Raw genomic sequence first — 16,540 nt, forward strand, 5'->3', positions numbered from 1 at the left:
ATATAATAATGCTTGTAGCTTTATGAGCCATGATTTAAAGTTTTACATTTATGAATAAAAAATATTGCCTTAGTTGGAAATCTCAATTCAAGTTCCAGCGAATGAATGTATCTTTTATAAAATGCAATGTTTGAAAGGTAGCAGCAAATAATTTCTAAAGTCAAACTATCCAATTAATTTTTTAAATTATTAATTTTATTTCCTTTAATTTACACCAGTTTTCTATAATATTGAAAGTAATAGTAATACTTGTAATAATACAATATGAATTAATTATTAAGATAAAAACATTAAATTGGTTGTTAAGTCAATTTAAAATTAAATCATATGTTGTGTATTATAACAAGTAAATTATAATTACCATTTGTACTTTTATATCAATAAAACTTTTTTTTTTCAATGTGTTGTTATTACGATGTATACCATAGACAAAACTGAATTTATTCCATATTATAAAATACCAAGAATTTTAGAAGCGGTACGTTGACTTTTTTTTTTTGAAAACAGGATAATTTATAATGAACTATCATTGGGAATAAAACCTTTGGCAATACTTTTACTTACAGATTATAGCAATTGTTCTACTAGTAACATGGGCTTACAGAGCAGCTGAAAACATCAAATATAAAGATCAAAATGATTTGAACAACCACAAAGCAGAAACATATATCATCTTTATAATTAATGGAGCATTTACAATTATATTCATAATAGATATAATAAGCCAAATATCAGGAGACCCTATGGATTATACACCGGTAATATTATATAACCAATAACATAAAACCTCTCATGGGGATAATAATATATTTACAATAAGTCTTTGACTCAAGTCATTTTCCTTGATCAGTAGTATAAAACTAAATGATTAGAATAAGAAAAGTTCAAAAAGTGAAGTAAATAATAATAACATAGGAATGAAGGAAGTTCAGGATGCTTATGTGTTAGGAAATAAGCTATTGAACTGATGTTGTAACCCCTATCTTATCCAAAAGGAGCAGCATAGTGGGGCAAACTCATTATTATCACTACTAAATTAGCATAATAATAATAATAAGGCAAAAATCAAGGCCATTCTCATCGACTCAAAACCTTTCCTTACTATCCATTATTATACCTCAACAACATACCAATCTAGTTTCAAAACACCATAAAAACCTAGGAGTCACCTTTGATCAGCACTTAACATGGTATTAGTCACATTTCCCAAATAACTCAATAAACCATCTCAACCTTAAACAGCTCGTAAGATCCAGTGATTCATTTCCTCGAAGTACCCGTCATCTTCTAGTATCTTCCCTTATTCTACCACATTTCGACTACGGATGCCTAATGTATAAAGAACTATCCATTGAACTGGAAAAGAGACTAAAAAGACTAATAAACAGCTTTATAAGAGTCATTTTTAGTGTTCCCAAGGGTTCTCATATCTCTCATTACAATTGTGAGCAAAGCTGGCTCTATCCCAGTATCTGTTCACAATACGTCCTAGGCACATTTATATTCCAAATCCTAAGAACAAAAAAACCTTCCTATATCATTGACCTCCTTACTCTTCGTTTATTCATACACCTGTTAAACACAAGATCCCAACCTACTGATCTTTATATCCCTACTCACAGAACTCCTTAAAAAATCCTTTGCCGAGCTACCTCATTTTGGAACTCCTGTCCCATGTCAATCCGTAAAGCTTTCTCCTTAACTCCAATCTAACACCAACTATATGTCCATTTCCTAAACTATCAAATTCCCGTGAACTTCTGAATAATAGAAAACAGTATAAGCATGGATAAATATATATTTTTGTTCATATTCTATTTTAAATATATATTGTAATTTTTTCTAAGGGGACCAAGTGTCCCAGAACAAAGATTGATTTTCATTTAATTAAATTTTGAGTTCTATCTATGCGTACCAGGATTTACCAAAATTACTCAGACCATTCGGTTGTTATGGTGGTAAGAAATGATAATTAAATTCAAGAGAGAAGACTCGATAGGTCTGACTGCAAATCTTCAGGTGAGATGATGAGAGCCCAAGCAAATGGAAAACCATTCTCTGGGAGAACACCAAAGAAGAGTGGAACTGGCATTGGATGACAAGCCCAAAAGGTGCTACCTTAAGGAAATATTTCCTCACCATTCGGTCACGTATGGAAGCAATATGGGTCCTAACAGACTACTGGCTCTCTCAATTTCTCTACAGGATGTACATTGACCCCCTATGCCCTAATTGTGGAGTTCCATAGACTTTTGAGCTCATCATAATGGACTGCACTGCCTTTGATACACTACGGGCCAGATTTCCCTGAGCTAGTAACAGAAGAAAACTACCTATATTACAAAAAATTTGTGTACGTGTGGAAAACAATCGTGGGGTCAGCCCATTTCAATCTTTATAAAGAAGAAGGAGAAGACCAGCCCCTGGAAGGTTAGCGGACAACTGAGAGGTGCAGAAATTGTACTTATAAATCGATTTATTAGCAGTAGTTCGATGATACCTGTATAACATGTATAGCTTGAAAGCAGGGTAAGGTTGAAATAAATAAGAATGTACACCTTCTGAGAGAAAATGAGGAAGATTGTTCAAAAAACTAAAAATAGGTGAATTTGGTCTTTCTGATAAGTCACACCTTGGGCAGCTATCTTTGACTGATAACGATGCTCTCAAGATCATTTTAGAATAAAATCCTTTTTTGACATTCGAAATGCTTGAAAACTAGGATTGGTGTAAAAATATTCAAGATGGACGTCACAACTTTGTATGCCCCATCTATACTAGCATCAAACAAAAATAAACTCTCTTGGACTGGATGAAAATTGCATTGGGATTACCAATGTGGAAAATGGATTATCTATGAAAACATAAGTAATGAAAACAACATATTGTAGACCCACAAAACCTGCCTCCTCTACCTACTCAAAGTTGAGCCTTAGTAGGAGTGTGTTGTGTATATGGTGGGAAATCTGAGGTTCAATACATTCTAAACAGTCGAAACTGAACATAAAGATTAAATTCAGGAAGGTATGTCAGCAATTGGATAATTTAAAGATAGCACTCCAAGAAAAGAGGCCAGTAATGTTCAATAGGAAGGACATAATACTGCTCCATACCATCCAATAATACCAGGCCACATCTTGCTTTGAAGACTTGTCAAAAACTCTTAGAGCTAGGATGAGAAATTTTGTTGCATACACTATGCTATCCGGACCCAAGACTCTCCAATAATCACTTGTTTCTGCCCTTAAAAAATTTTTTGCATGACAAAAAATTAAAAAATGAAGAAGATATCAGACAAGCACTGGTTCAATTTTTTGCCTCTAGGAATAAGGTATTCTTTAAAAATGGGATAAACAAAGTGCCATTATGCTGGGAAGAAGTCATACTGATGGCAATTAAATTATTCAGTAAAGTTTATTCAAGGTATGAAAAATTGTTTACACATTTTTCCCCTCTGATTGAGTGTTATCAAGTCATATACTTCCTTATTAATTTTGAGAAAAGATCTACATAAACAGATAAGTGACATGAGTGTAAACATTTCTTAAACACATAAAAAATCTGAAATATTAGCAACATCCAGATGAAAACTGAACAACTACATTCAAAAATATATATCTCAGACATGGGTTAAAAAAAAATGTGTGCATGTGTGAGTGTACATTATATATATACAAACATTGGAATTATGTACAAGTTATAGATCAACAAGGCCTTAAATAAATCTTCTTTTTATAAGTTTAGCATAGAAGAAAAAATCACTGAATGTTTACACCATAACTAATTTTTTCTCTTTTTTTTTTTTTCTAGATGTTTCTGTTTCTTGTGACAGCATTTGTGTTGTACACTGGTTGTACTCTATATATGATATGCCTTATAATCTTCAAAATTGTTGATGTTGGTGCCCTAATTATTGTTCATATAGTACTATCTTTAGTAATGGCAACAATATGTTTAACAGATTGTTTTTCGTTGATTAAACGAAAGTGTGGCTATGTCTAACGGAATATTTTGGACATGTAATTAAAATGTTTTTAAACATATTGTATAATTAATAAAACAGATTATCTAATTCTTACGTCAATGTTTATGTAACTCTATTTCATAAAAGGTTGAGAGGTTAGAACATTTATCTTTCCTAATCATCAGGAATAACAAAAATTGAGGAATTGGAAATATTAAATAACCAAAATAATATATTTTGATTATGAATTGTATCATGAACAAAATGTATCTATTTCTATCATTAAAACTAATGTTGACGATTAACAACATTTTTTTAGCATTCATAATTACTAAGGCTTCATTCATGTAACTATTTTTGAAAATAATGCATAAATAAAAAATGCAGTAAATACAAAATAATGGTAACTCATCATTTCTACAGAAATCACTAATTAAAATAAACGGAAAAGCTGGCTGGTTGGTGCGCTTAATGAACAGAACACAAATTATAACTAAAAATTGTAATAATAACTATGCAATTATTAAAATAAAGTTTTGCTAATAATTTCTCTGACTGCACTCCTCGACAAAGTTCTCCTAGTATTAATCCTACGATCAACTGTATCTGCATTATTGATCATAAATAAAAATTATCAAAACATAAAATAAGTCAAGAGAAGACCCTAACTAATCATTAATAATTGGCAAAAAATGATATTGAAATTTAAAAAAAAATTAAGTTGAATTTAAAATGTACTCAATCATTAGCTGAATAAAAAAGGTAATAACTTTAATTGAACAAACACTTAATAGACCAATAGTCTAGTTTAAACAGATCATTTGGTAATTTTAGTGTAAGTTAATCAATTGTTTTGATAACAGTTATACAGTATTTAATTCCTACAGAATTTTGTCATTTATAAAGAATTATTTTATGTTTAATTCTTGAAAAACAGTATTTATTAGAGATAAATTTAGGATTAGCGAACATATAAGTACATCTTAAACTATGAATAAGAAACAATTCATAAAGTTTTTTCACACTGAACCAAAAATGTGTAAACAAATATTTATAATGAACACCTTAATTTGAACACGTTCCATTAATATGTGGACTAAACCTACCTTCTAAACTGAATATTTTTAAATAAAGGTATACTATAAGAAATAAAAATGGAAATCATTACAGCAATGTTGCTTAAGTCATGACAAGCGGTAGACTGAGTATTAAAAACCAACGTATTGATTAACATGACAGGAATATGGGAAGATTATTGGTTAACCATACATGATAGACTGCAGGATGATGGTCCCTAAACCCAAATAACAGAAAAACTATATATAAGAAAATTAATACTTTTCCAGCTAATTTTCTATCTTTCTTGACAACAATCCCGACCATCTTCCTACAATGATAGGAATACTGTTGATGTAATAAATTAAATTAGAATTATATTACATTCACTATACTATCAGGGTCTCAAATAAATTTCTTGATAAAAATGATTTACAACCAAATTATGCCTAACTGATAATAATCTATGTCAACAAGAAATGAGGTTGGTTTTCAAATACTGTAAGTATATATAGTATATTATAATACTTACCTTTTCTGCTTTTGCAAGGTAAACCCATAGTTGTCGCCAAGTTTTAAATTTCTTTTCATCGCTAAAATTGTATTTCATCTCTTCAGATGAATATCTCGTAGAAAAAGGAGAACGGTAGTTATTAGCCATTTCAAAAATTAAAATAATACGGTATACTTCAGGGACTATTAAAGTTTTTGATTACAGAAACCGTCGTAGTAACTAAAAGTAATAGTTATAACTCTTCCCTAAGGCTTAGAGGAGTGAAACGAGAATGATATCTCACGCCGAAACTTATCTTCAAATTCAAAATAAATGTTTCTTAATCACTGCCTTTTAAATAGGCACTATCTTCCAAATTACATAAATATCTTCTACGTAAATTTACATAATTTACTTATGTTTTCTCATGACAGTACTATCTTATTAAAAAGATTTATATTAACTAATCTAGAATTATTCAATTTGTAAGCAAAAAATATTTCTTCTTTATGTAAACTTGTAACGATGCTTATTTCATTTCCTTCTACTGCGATCTAACTACATTTATAAGAGTTGCTTAGATTTTTTATCAATATAGTTTGATACTGGAATATGGTCACGCCGTTTTTCAGTTTCAGGGGCTTTTTAAGTATTGCTCAATTTAACTATCTTAAGTCTCATTTTCCCGTTTTAAGCAAATGTTTCAAAAATTATATAGGACCGTCACTCCCTGGGGGTCATAGTGGGGCGGGTCCTTCCGGGAAGATGGCCTTCTTTGTACCTACTGTACAAAACATTCCATGACATTGTCGGGGTTGGTTAGTCTTAGGCGGTTTTCGACCATGATATCCACTTTACAGAAGGCCCTCGACAAGGCGTATTCAATAATAGTTAAGTGAGGAACGGCCGTGCCAGAGAATGAGCCCTGGACACTGACGTAGGTAGAGGAGGCCTAGGTAAGAGAGTCTGAGGTAGAGTAACAGTTCTAGTTGCCGAGATGAAGCGGACGGACCAGAAGTGTCAAGATAGGAGCCAGCTTACTAGTTGCCGAGATGAAGCGGACGGACTAGAGCCGGGAAATTCCACTGGTTGCCGAGATGAAGCAGACGGACCAGGGTAACCATTAAGGATTAGGTTACAATCTTAGTTGCCGAGATGAAGCGGACGGACCAGGGTAACCATTAAGGATTAGGTTACAATCTTAGTTGCCGAGATGAAGCGGGCGGACTAAGATTGCTGGAAAGAAGGAGAGGAGATAGGCCATCATCTTAGGTGAACTTACAGAAAAACAACTTTTGCGAGTATAGATTGCCAATAAACTTCTCTCTCAAGTAGTGTGTACGCCACCATTGCCATGAGTAGACCCGTGTAAGGAGATGGATCAAAGATCAAGGAGGGGGATTTAGAGTCCCTTGTTTATAGGCCTAGTCCATGCGGCTGTGACCGAGAAGCATTATTCATTGTATAGATATTGCTAAGTGTAATGCACAGAGATTATTAATATATAAAAATAACAATATGTTTTTTTTATAAAATAAAGTAATATGTAAATTTGAGAGCTTCGGTGAGGCTCGAGGTGCAGCGCTCTGGTGAGTTGTGGTCGTACCGCTTGCTCCCTCTCGCAACAACTTACTCTACCTCTACACCAATAAACTAGTACAAAATATGGCTACCACGAACGAACATTCTCGTCAATACGTATCAAATACTAAAAAGGAGCTGGATGAGGGATCTCCTTAGTTAACGCATGAAATTACTTAAAGTCAGGAGGAGATACCAATATCATAAGAATAGTATGATTCCTACTCACCAAGTCACTCTCTCTGAACATCTTAAAACTAAAATAAACAAAAATAAAAAATTAGTCTATTCTATGGGGGGGGGGTCAAGTGTGGCACAATTTGGTTAAATATCTCAATTCCCGATAGTTGTTTAAAAATTATATACGTAATTTAGTGTTAAACTTATGAAATGAATATCACCTTCAGTATGAATATCAGTATGTGGGTTGGCTAGGTTAAAATATATGGCAGGAAAGAATTTTAAAAAATATTGAATAAATTAAGAAAATTAACTTTAAATAACATTTAAAATAGTATTACAATGAATAGGTTCATTAAAAAACCATCAAAGATAAACTGATCCCAAAACAAAAAGTTTTAAATGTTTGTTATCTTAATTCGAACTATACTGCAGATTTACTTGACATAAGGCGGTCCCGAGAAATAAATCTTGACACTCCCACCTTCGTTACTATGCGGCGGCAACTCTGATAGTCGTCAGGGGAAGTAAAAACTACAACTGGGTCCACTTGCCGGTCTTATTCCACACACCTAATACCAATACCAATACTAATACTTGCTATAAGATAATTCGTCCGCTCCATATTCTCCCCTTCTCCTCTCCTTGGTCCTTATTCTGCTGAATCGTCCTTGAATGTTGTTTAAAGAAATTAAAGGATGAGAAAAATTAAATAACTGATAGCTAATATGTCTGACCCAGGGCAAGGCCGATCTTCACTTGTCCCTGTTCAAAATGGTGCAGGTAGTAGAGATGTAATTGAAGTGACTTTCGTTTGTTTTAACTATGATAAGGGAAATGCTCTTTAAATAATAATAACTGTAAACTATTGATTAAATTTGTGTTTTGTCTTTCAAACATTTTTAGTATTTGTAGCTTTTCATATATTTTGGTAGTCTTTTTATTCAGTAGAGAAGTCCCTTAAACAATTTTTCTGAACTTGCTATCCTGAAATTATTGTAAACTTCTTAACGTCGATGGTGATAAATCTACTAACATAAGCGCTCCATAACGTAGTAATGCCTCAAGTATGCATTTATAATACATGTTTCAGGTGAAGAGACAAGTTCCTTAAGCCTATTAGTGATAGCGCCTGTTTGCTTTAGCACGCTTTGATTTTATTGTTTTGGTAAAATGAGCCGAAAAAGTTATGTGTTGGTTTAATGTTATGTCCAGATAAGTCAGTTTCTTTGAAATATTGTTCGAACATCCATTCAGTTGAAAGTTGACTGAAAGTTTCTTTTTACCTTTTTTAAAAGAAAATATGATGCCGTTCGTTTTTTTTATGTTAACTTCATTGTTAAATTTTTTCAGCTCGTCAAAAATTCTTCGACATACCATTTTTGCTTGTTTTTAGTTTCCAGGAATGATTAGGGTTGCTATGTCATCTGCAGAACCATTTGCGGTCGCTTTATGATTTCTCACCCCTGTTAGATTTGTATACAGAAAGTAATATTAGTAACAAAATCACTCCTAGTGGAACTCCGTAAGTAATAGATACTAGTTTTGAACCGTTTTCATAAAGCTTTAACTGGTGTAAAACGTTCACAAAGAAATAATCTCAAGATCGAATGCATTTGCTGAGGACATTAAAAATCAATCAACCGCTGGCAGACTAGACCGTGCAAAATGGCAATTTAGGCCTTTGAGTAATCATTGATATATGTGCCGTAGCTATTTGTCTTACTGTCTTTGTTAATTTAAATCAATTTGATTTGCCTTATTTGAATAAAATTTAGAACGGGAGTTATGTTTGGAACATGAGAGTCAAGGAAAATACTTTTGCGCATGATGGAGGAGAAATAGTCGACGGAAACAGATAAAAATGATGCTAGGCCTGTATGAAGTAATAATCCAAATTAAAATTAAACCGATAAGAGGAATACTCTATTTACCAACCCGCAAAATCTCATAAACAACATAAAAATCAGATAAACGGATTGATCGATTATGGTCGAATACAAATTTAACTACAGACAGACTCGGAACCTTGTTGCCTTCCCAGTAGAAATGTTCTGGAAACTACATTCCTATGCACTTGACAGAAGATTTTTAATGTTACTTTTCAAATACTGAATGAAATAATGAATTTTACTTGTATTTTTTTTAACACAATTGATATCCCGAAGCTGTTCAGAAAATACAGTCTCTAATTTGAAGGGCCTCTATATGTTTAAGTGCTCGAGACTTTACTTCGTTAAAGACGAATTGCCTGAAAGACCACTGAATTCCTCATTTTAGCCTCTGAACTAGCCATTTAAGGGAAGAACGCAAAAGAAGGGTGAGAATTTACTCAATGGCTTAACTTTTAATTTTTAAAAATTGTTTAACATCAACAAATAGGTTCTCAACGTAAAAACAAAAGTAAGAAAATCATAATTGAATTATTATTAATGACTTCAAATTATCGAACTTATTAATAATACTTTCATTAAAACAAAAAATATTGCTAAAATAAAAAATAATTACACTTATATTTCTTATGTATTTTCAAGTAGTTAAAAAATAAGTATGAGTTGGCTCTTTGGTCGTCGAACCTACTGTTATTTTTTTCCTCCTAAAATATATCGATACTTCCTTTACACATACCAACTCTCTCATTCCGTTCGTGGAACTCCTAGTGGCGTTGTTAATGTAAGGTTATTTATTTATTTTTGTAAATAGATGTTTACTATATTATTGTTAATAATAGAGTTACATTAGCTTTAAATGTTAAATAAAATTAAAATTATCATTATCAAGATGACAATTTAAGTAATTCAGTTAAAATTGTTTTATTTATGATTTTGGCCCACGTGGGTTAGTTCGTCTAGAACGTGTATTGTACTTAATTCAGTGGTATGAGCTTCATTGCTAAGTTCATTTAATGTATGAGCTGAGAATTTCGGTTTCATAAAGCATGAGGTGCTCTTTAATTTATTTAATTAAATTTACACATCGGAGTTATCTTTATATTCCAGTCACTAACCAGTGACCATGCTTAATAATTTTTTTTTTGCAATTTGCACATCCTTTTTAAACTTAAAATTATATTTTATGCCATGAGTAATAAAATACATATGATTCATTTGTTTATTTTGTTAGTTCTCCATAGATATTTTCAGTTATTCTTTAATTTTTGAATTGTTAGGCTTTAGAAAGATTAAACCTTGTAAACCACTCATGTGTTTAGAAGTATTAATTTATGTTGTCAACTTCGAGTCATTTAATGGCTTCTACTACTGCATGTTCAATCAACCATGCGCTATTAAATAATTTTATATTTTAAGATATAGGAAACGTTTTTTGCTAATTCACACTACTCTAATTATCTATCACTTTATCACAAATTTAATTATTTGTCTATATTTTGGCATTGATGCTCAAAAGTTTTTTTACGTATTAACTGTAAGCTTATAATATTGAAACTAATTTCTTTAGGTTGATAATGGGTTCAATTGTAATCACATTTTACTGTGAGTTATAGGATAGTTTATTGGTTGCAATGCCCATATGCACTACCTCAAGAGATAATAATTTATTTATTTGTTGATGGGGCAACTCCTGTACTAATAAAGTTAGTCGTAAAGTACATAATTTAACAATCAGTGTAATAATAATAACAACAATCAACTAACTATTAGATCACTATATAAGCAAATAACTAAACAGTATACCTAATGAGAGTTAAAAATCTTATATATAAGCTAATAGCAAACAGTATACCCAAACTGAATTATTTAATGATATATCCAAACTGGATTAACAAACTAAATTATTATATAAGTCAATAAGAAATGGTGTACCCAAACTGGGATTCCTATTTTGGAATGGAAAAACAAAACAAAAATAACATAGAGTCAAATAACAAAATCTACCTTGGAGTGAAAAAACGAGACTAAAACGACATTACTTTCCTCAAGGGATGAAACCCTAACTATTTATAAATTGAAGCATGTTTTTTATAGAAACCTTGAGTAGGAGAGTAACAAGATGTTTTCCTGTGCAAGTACCTAAAGTTGGTTTTAGCACTATAAAAAGGTGATTACTTATATTAGGTCTGTTCCAACAACCAATTTAGACTCGGGAACATGCACATGTCATATTTTTCGTTCCAAATCCAGGATTGTTATGCTGATGCTCCTGACTGTTTTTCAGTTGAAAGTGGTCATCTGAACAGACATGTTACACAAATTAGATGTCTCCCTGTATATTAATAGTTCTAATATATAAACTTTCAACATCTTAAAGCAACTTTTTGTCAAACTTATTCCTTACTGATTATTAACAATTTATGGTGATAGTATTTATTGTAAATAAAAATGACAAATTTTGTCTATTTCTAGCGATAAATTATTCTTTTGTGAATGCCAGGAAAGGTTAATTTCAAACTAAGTATATTTATTGGAAGATTATTGATTGACCGTGTGCAAAGATGAAAGGAATATGGTCCGGGTGCGGTCAAAAAAACTAAAATAGTATAATTCTACTATTTGAGTTTTTTTGACCGCACCTGGACCATATTCCTTTCATAAGTATAGTTATGTTTTGAAGAATGTTGAAATATATTTTATGGCTTATTAAATTTTTTCAGATTACCCATTGTTTAAACGTAACTATTAACGATGTCTGGAGGTAAAGATATTTTAAGTTTGAAGGAAGAAGATGTCACTAAAATGTTGAGTGCTACCACTCATATTGGAAGTGAAAATGTTGATTTCCAAATGGAACAATACGTTTATAAAAGGAGACCTGATGGTAATTTGGCTGTTTTCTTTATTGATCAGTTTAATTCTTTAGAATTATGTGTATGAGTTAATAAATCTTATCTTTAAAAAGCTTTGTATGACCTACAATAACAATTATCCATTTGTAAAATAGAAATATTTGATCATTACCCATATCTCAGGTGAACCTAACCTCTCGTTAATTTTTTCATCTTTTGTGACCAGATGTTAATATGTAATGCACTGCTAGTCAAAATAGTTCTTAACAGTCTGTAACACAAAAAAATTATATTTTTTAATGCCCTTACTAAATGTTATTTTTATTATCACCTTTAATATTTATGAAATGGAAAGAATTTCTGTTTTCATTTTATGTTAGTATAGAGTATAGCTATGTACTATTGCTTACTTTTCCTCATATTAACAATCCATCAAGAATTCCTTTTTTTTTCTCCTAGCATTGATTTACTCTGGCCATACTAAGACCTATTGCACCAGCCCATACTCTTATCTTGGTTAATTAATTACTCCACAAATTTGTATCAGCTAGTCTTAAGCGAAAGAAGTATTTATTAAGACAGTAGTGACTTGGGCACAGTCCTGCCATACTCTTTGTGATGTTCTTTCTTATATGCAGTAATGTTGCAATTATCTATTTGTGAGATCCCCGTAAAAACAACTTTGAGTATGACTTCTTACTATCTTTCACCTTAGCTAAGCTTTGTAGAGAATGTTAAAATTATTTTTACATTACTCCACTAATTTATACCAAATTGAGTTGCTGCTTGGCTGTTGTTTATTGAAATTTACCTGTCTCTTTTATTGAGATTTGGGCACAGATATTGATCCTGTTAATTACCCTGGAAGACCCAAAGATATGGAAATCCATCCCCTCTCTGGGTTTGTTCATTCTCCAAATTCGAGCCCCTGAACCTTGTTCCGGTACAGTCCCATCAGTACAGTTATTGTCTCCATTACATGGTCTATGGAGTTAGTGCTATAAATCCTAGTTCAATAGTGTAGGTCCTTATAATCCTTGACCTGAAGATTATGGTGTAGTGCATGCATTTCGTTCTTATCAGTCCTAAGCAAGTTCCTATTTCCCTAGCAGATAATGATTTGTACCTATCTTTGGAAGTCTGTACACTATAGCACTTCTATTTCTTTATGTGTTGCTTAAGTTCAAAAGAAACTAGTAGGAGTGACACTGATCGGTACTTGCTGCTTTGCTACTCTTTTGTGTACAAAGATATGTAAACTCCATGTTCATCTTTTCAATATGGATTTTTTCCCATTTTAGTCAACTAAAATGGCTATTCTTTAGATAAATTATGTAACTACTGATATTAATGAGGATTCCTTGCAAGCATGGTAGTGTGATCGTTTTACTTCTCTGTTTATGAAGATGCAGAGATTTACCTCTGATTTACCTTTATTAACTAAATCAACAACAAAACACCAAAGTGGAAACAATATATCTCCCTGTGAACAAACTGTTGGTTTCATTCTCAGTTAGCTATTCCTCATTGCAGATTCAGCATCTCATTCCATCCAGATACTAGAGGTCCACCTCCTTTGCTTTCCAGAGCACTTGCTAACGTGCCTTAAGAAATGTGGTTCAAAGATTCCTTCAATAACAACTATGATACCTGTTTTGATCTTATAAGTTAGATTGTTCTTAGTCCTGAATACTATGTGATAGAAGGTGGTTTAACAAGTTTTGCCTGCCTGGTAAAGAAACTTAACAGATTAAAATGATCTCTGCTAACATCATGGGTATTCATGATGTGTTAATTGTTGTAAGTATAGGAGTGTGAGTCGCCTAATTTAAAGTCAACGTTAAATGTTTAATTCAGAAGAGCTCCTAGTCGATTTTCTGGGCTACTGTTTAACCTTTCCTTCCAGAATTCCATTACTTTTATCTATTACTTTATTAGAGTTTTAAAAACATGCTAACAAAACAAAACAAACCTGAACTACGAGCAACTAATCTATCAAAATGACAGAAGACGAAAAGGCGTGGATCTCAGCTGGTCTGTTACCTGATGTCATTCTCTATTTAGCAGAGCTGTAAACAGATTCCCCGTCATGTTAAATGTTATACCATTTTAGCATTATAAAAGAAGGAAATATTTCTCCATTTAACATGTTAAACTAAAGATAATGAATATCCCTATCACCTGTCAATCACTTTCTATAACTTTCATCATGAATTATATTAGGCACATTGGTTTGTAATCCTTGTGATAACGTTACACTCCTCCTAAGATTCAGATACATAATATACCACTGTATATCTATCTACTAAGTAGATTAAGTAGGTTTACTTTACCAATTAAATATTGAAGTGGAGGTTCTCTAGTCCATTGTGTAATGCTGCATCTAATTAGAATCCTAATTTCTAAAAAAAATAATTATTTTATTTTTATTCATTCTTGCTCATTTTAGAAAATGGTTATAATTACAGGTATTCACATCATCAACTTAAGGCATACTTGGGAGAAACTTCTGCTTGCAGCCCGTGCTATTGCAGCAATCGAGCCACATAGCGAAGTTTTTGTTATATCATCTAAAGCATATGGCCAAAGGGCTGTTCTTAAATTTGCTACACATACCGGAGCGACACCCATTGCTGGTCGTTTCACTCCTGGTGCCTTCACTAATCAAATTCAGGTTATTACTTTTATTATTGTACTTCTATCTTTAGTATCCAGTTCATATTGAATATTAACTGTTGTTAATGCTTTCAGACTGCTTTCCGTGAACCTCGACTTCTGGTTGTAACAGATCCTCATAATGATCATCAGCCTATTACTGAAGCATCTTATGTAAATATCCCTGTAATTGCATTTTGTAACACAGATTCACCTTTACGTTATGTGGACATTGCCATCCCTTGCAATAACAAGGTTTGTTTGATTTTGTTCTTGTTTGAATTTTATGTCATGATTATTTGTATATTAATAATGTTCATTTTTAATATTGTTATTTTGCAGTCAGTTCATTCTATTGGTTTGATGTGGTGGCTTCTGGCTAGGGAAGTTACTAGGTTCAGAGGAAGAGAAACACCATGGAACGTTGTTGTTGATTTATTCTTCTACAGAGATCCAGATGAGGTAGTTTTAAAATCATAATATTATTTATAGAAAAATTAATTTTTTTTTACAGTTATTTTTTGATATTACTCTGGCTATTAACAGCTATGAATAACATCCTCCTTATTTTGGTTCTATTTCTAAATCTGATTATTATGCTGTGTCTTGTAAAATACTACTTGTGCCAAAACTTATAAACTTGATTAAAAAATTAAAATCTGTACTGCTGCAACCCACAGAGGATTAGGGGTTTAGTACTTTATTAACAAGTATTGCTGTTTTTTTTAACAGCCAATATACAAGGTGTTTTGTGCAAGATCATGCTCAACTGTCAGATATTTCCCCCGTTATAGGGTTCTTGCATTTTTAGAGAGTGAGTGTTACTCCAAGAGGGTTGCCATACCCACATGGTCGACTCACAGCTACAGTAACAGAATAAAACCTGATATGATTATTTTACCCTTAATTGTCTATAAAAATGTTTGATGAAACACTCACCTTTTTAAGTGTATTAGTGAGGTACATACGATTCTACATTTTCAAATAAAAACCAAATCTTAAAATTTATAAGGACAATCTATATTGAAATATTAAATTCGTCAAGATTTCCGATATATTAAATAAATTTCTTCCTTAATCATGATTTTATCATAAATAGATTATAAATATGGATATAATATGAATACTCTCAATTATTCCAGTGAAATCATTGTAGTGTTTGCGTTTTATGGAAGATATAATTTAGTTGACGATGATTCTCTAATAAATAAAAAATATTTAAAGTTTGTATTGGATGGATTGTAAACACTTAGAAACTTTAGTGAACAATATTTATTTTATAAAATTTAATTATAATATGTGATACGAAGTTTAATAGGTTTTACATAATATTAATATGTACAGTTTTTTTAATGCCATGTTTTTATTACATAATTACAATTTACAATGCAAATTTTTTTTTTTCTATCATTCAGGCTGAAAAGGAAGAAGCTGTCATCAAGGAGCCAGTTGCTGCTCCCAAACCAATTGAAAGTACCGAGTATGCTCCAGCTACTGAAAGCTGGGCAGAGGAACCCAGGGAACCAAAACCATGGGTTGATGATGGCCCGACACCTGGTGCCGGTGCTGGTCCAGTGGTATCTGATGACTGGGCTATTCAGGTAATTATATGCTGTCTAAATTTTTTTTTTCCCTTAAGTTGCAACACGATAGGTGGGTCTGTTGGACTCTGTTATTATTTATTTTTCTAGTTATTTTGTAATTCCATTTAATACTGAACTTATTTATTATTATTATGAAAAACATTATACTAGCTAAAAAAATAAAAAATAAATCAGTTCAGAACACCAAAATGTAAGATGAATAAATATTGTGGTTATAGGTACCTCATACCCACCTGTCATTCTTAGGGTTAAATAACAGTTTT

The 16,540-nt window shown here is 31.9% G+C and overlaps 2 protein-coding genes and 1 long non-coding RNA gene across 3 annotated transcripts in view; 2 read left to right on the forward strand and 1 right to left on the reverse strand.

The window, feature by feature from the left end:
- The window catches only part of AdSL (adenylosuccinate lyase), a 28,333-nt gene extending 22,487 nt beyond the window's left edge, over positions 1 to 5,846 (reverse strand). Inside the window, exon 1 of the mRNA XM_014422180.3 lies at positions 5,553 to 5,846. Within this exon, the coding sequence (XP_014277666.1) occupies positions 5,553 to 5,681 (129 nt within the window). The 5' untranslated portion in view covers positions 5,682 to 5,846. The remainder of the gene's footprint in view (positions 1 to 5,552) is intronic.
- LOC106681717 (uncharacterized) lies at positions 7 to 4,078 on the forward strand. The gene is made up of 3 exons (XR_010843162.1): positions 7 to 478; positions 567 to 758; positions 3,811 to 4,078. It is a non-coding gene; the product is annotated as an uncharacterized lncRNA (long non-coding RNA).
- A 4,012-nt stretch (positions 5,847 to 9,858) lies between the features above and the next one.
- The window catches only part of sta (stubarista 40S ribosomal protein SA), a 7,401-nt gene continuing 719 nt past the window's right edge, over positions 9,859 to 16,540 (forward strand). The window contains exons 1-6 of the mRNA XM_014422191.1: positions 9,859 to 9,947; positions 11,887 to 12,050; positions 14,487 to 14,692; positions 14,770 to 14,928; positions 15,016 to 15,135; positions 16,089 to 16,274. Coding sequence (XP_014277677.1) covers positions 11,918 to 12,050; positions 14,487 to 14,692; positions 14,770 to 14,928; positions 15,016 to 15,135; positions 16,089 to 16,274 — 804 coding nt within the window. The 5' untranslated portion in view covers positions 9,859 to 9,947; positions 11,887 to 11,917. The remainder of the gene's footprint in view (positions 9,948 to 11,886; positions 12,051 to 14,486; positions 14,693 to 14,769; positions 14,929 to 15,015; positions 15,136 to 16,088; positions 16,275 to 16,540) is intronic.

This window comes from Halyomorpha halys, unplaced genomic scaffold, assembly GCF_000696795.3.
Source record: "Halyomorpha halys isolate HHAL.00 unplaced genomic scaffold, Hhal_1.1 Scaffold361.1, whole genome shotgun sequence".
Lineage (NCBI taxonomy): Eukaryota > Metazoa > Arthropoda > Insecta > Hemiptera > Pentatomidae > Halyomorpha > Halyomorpha halys.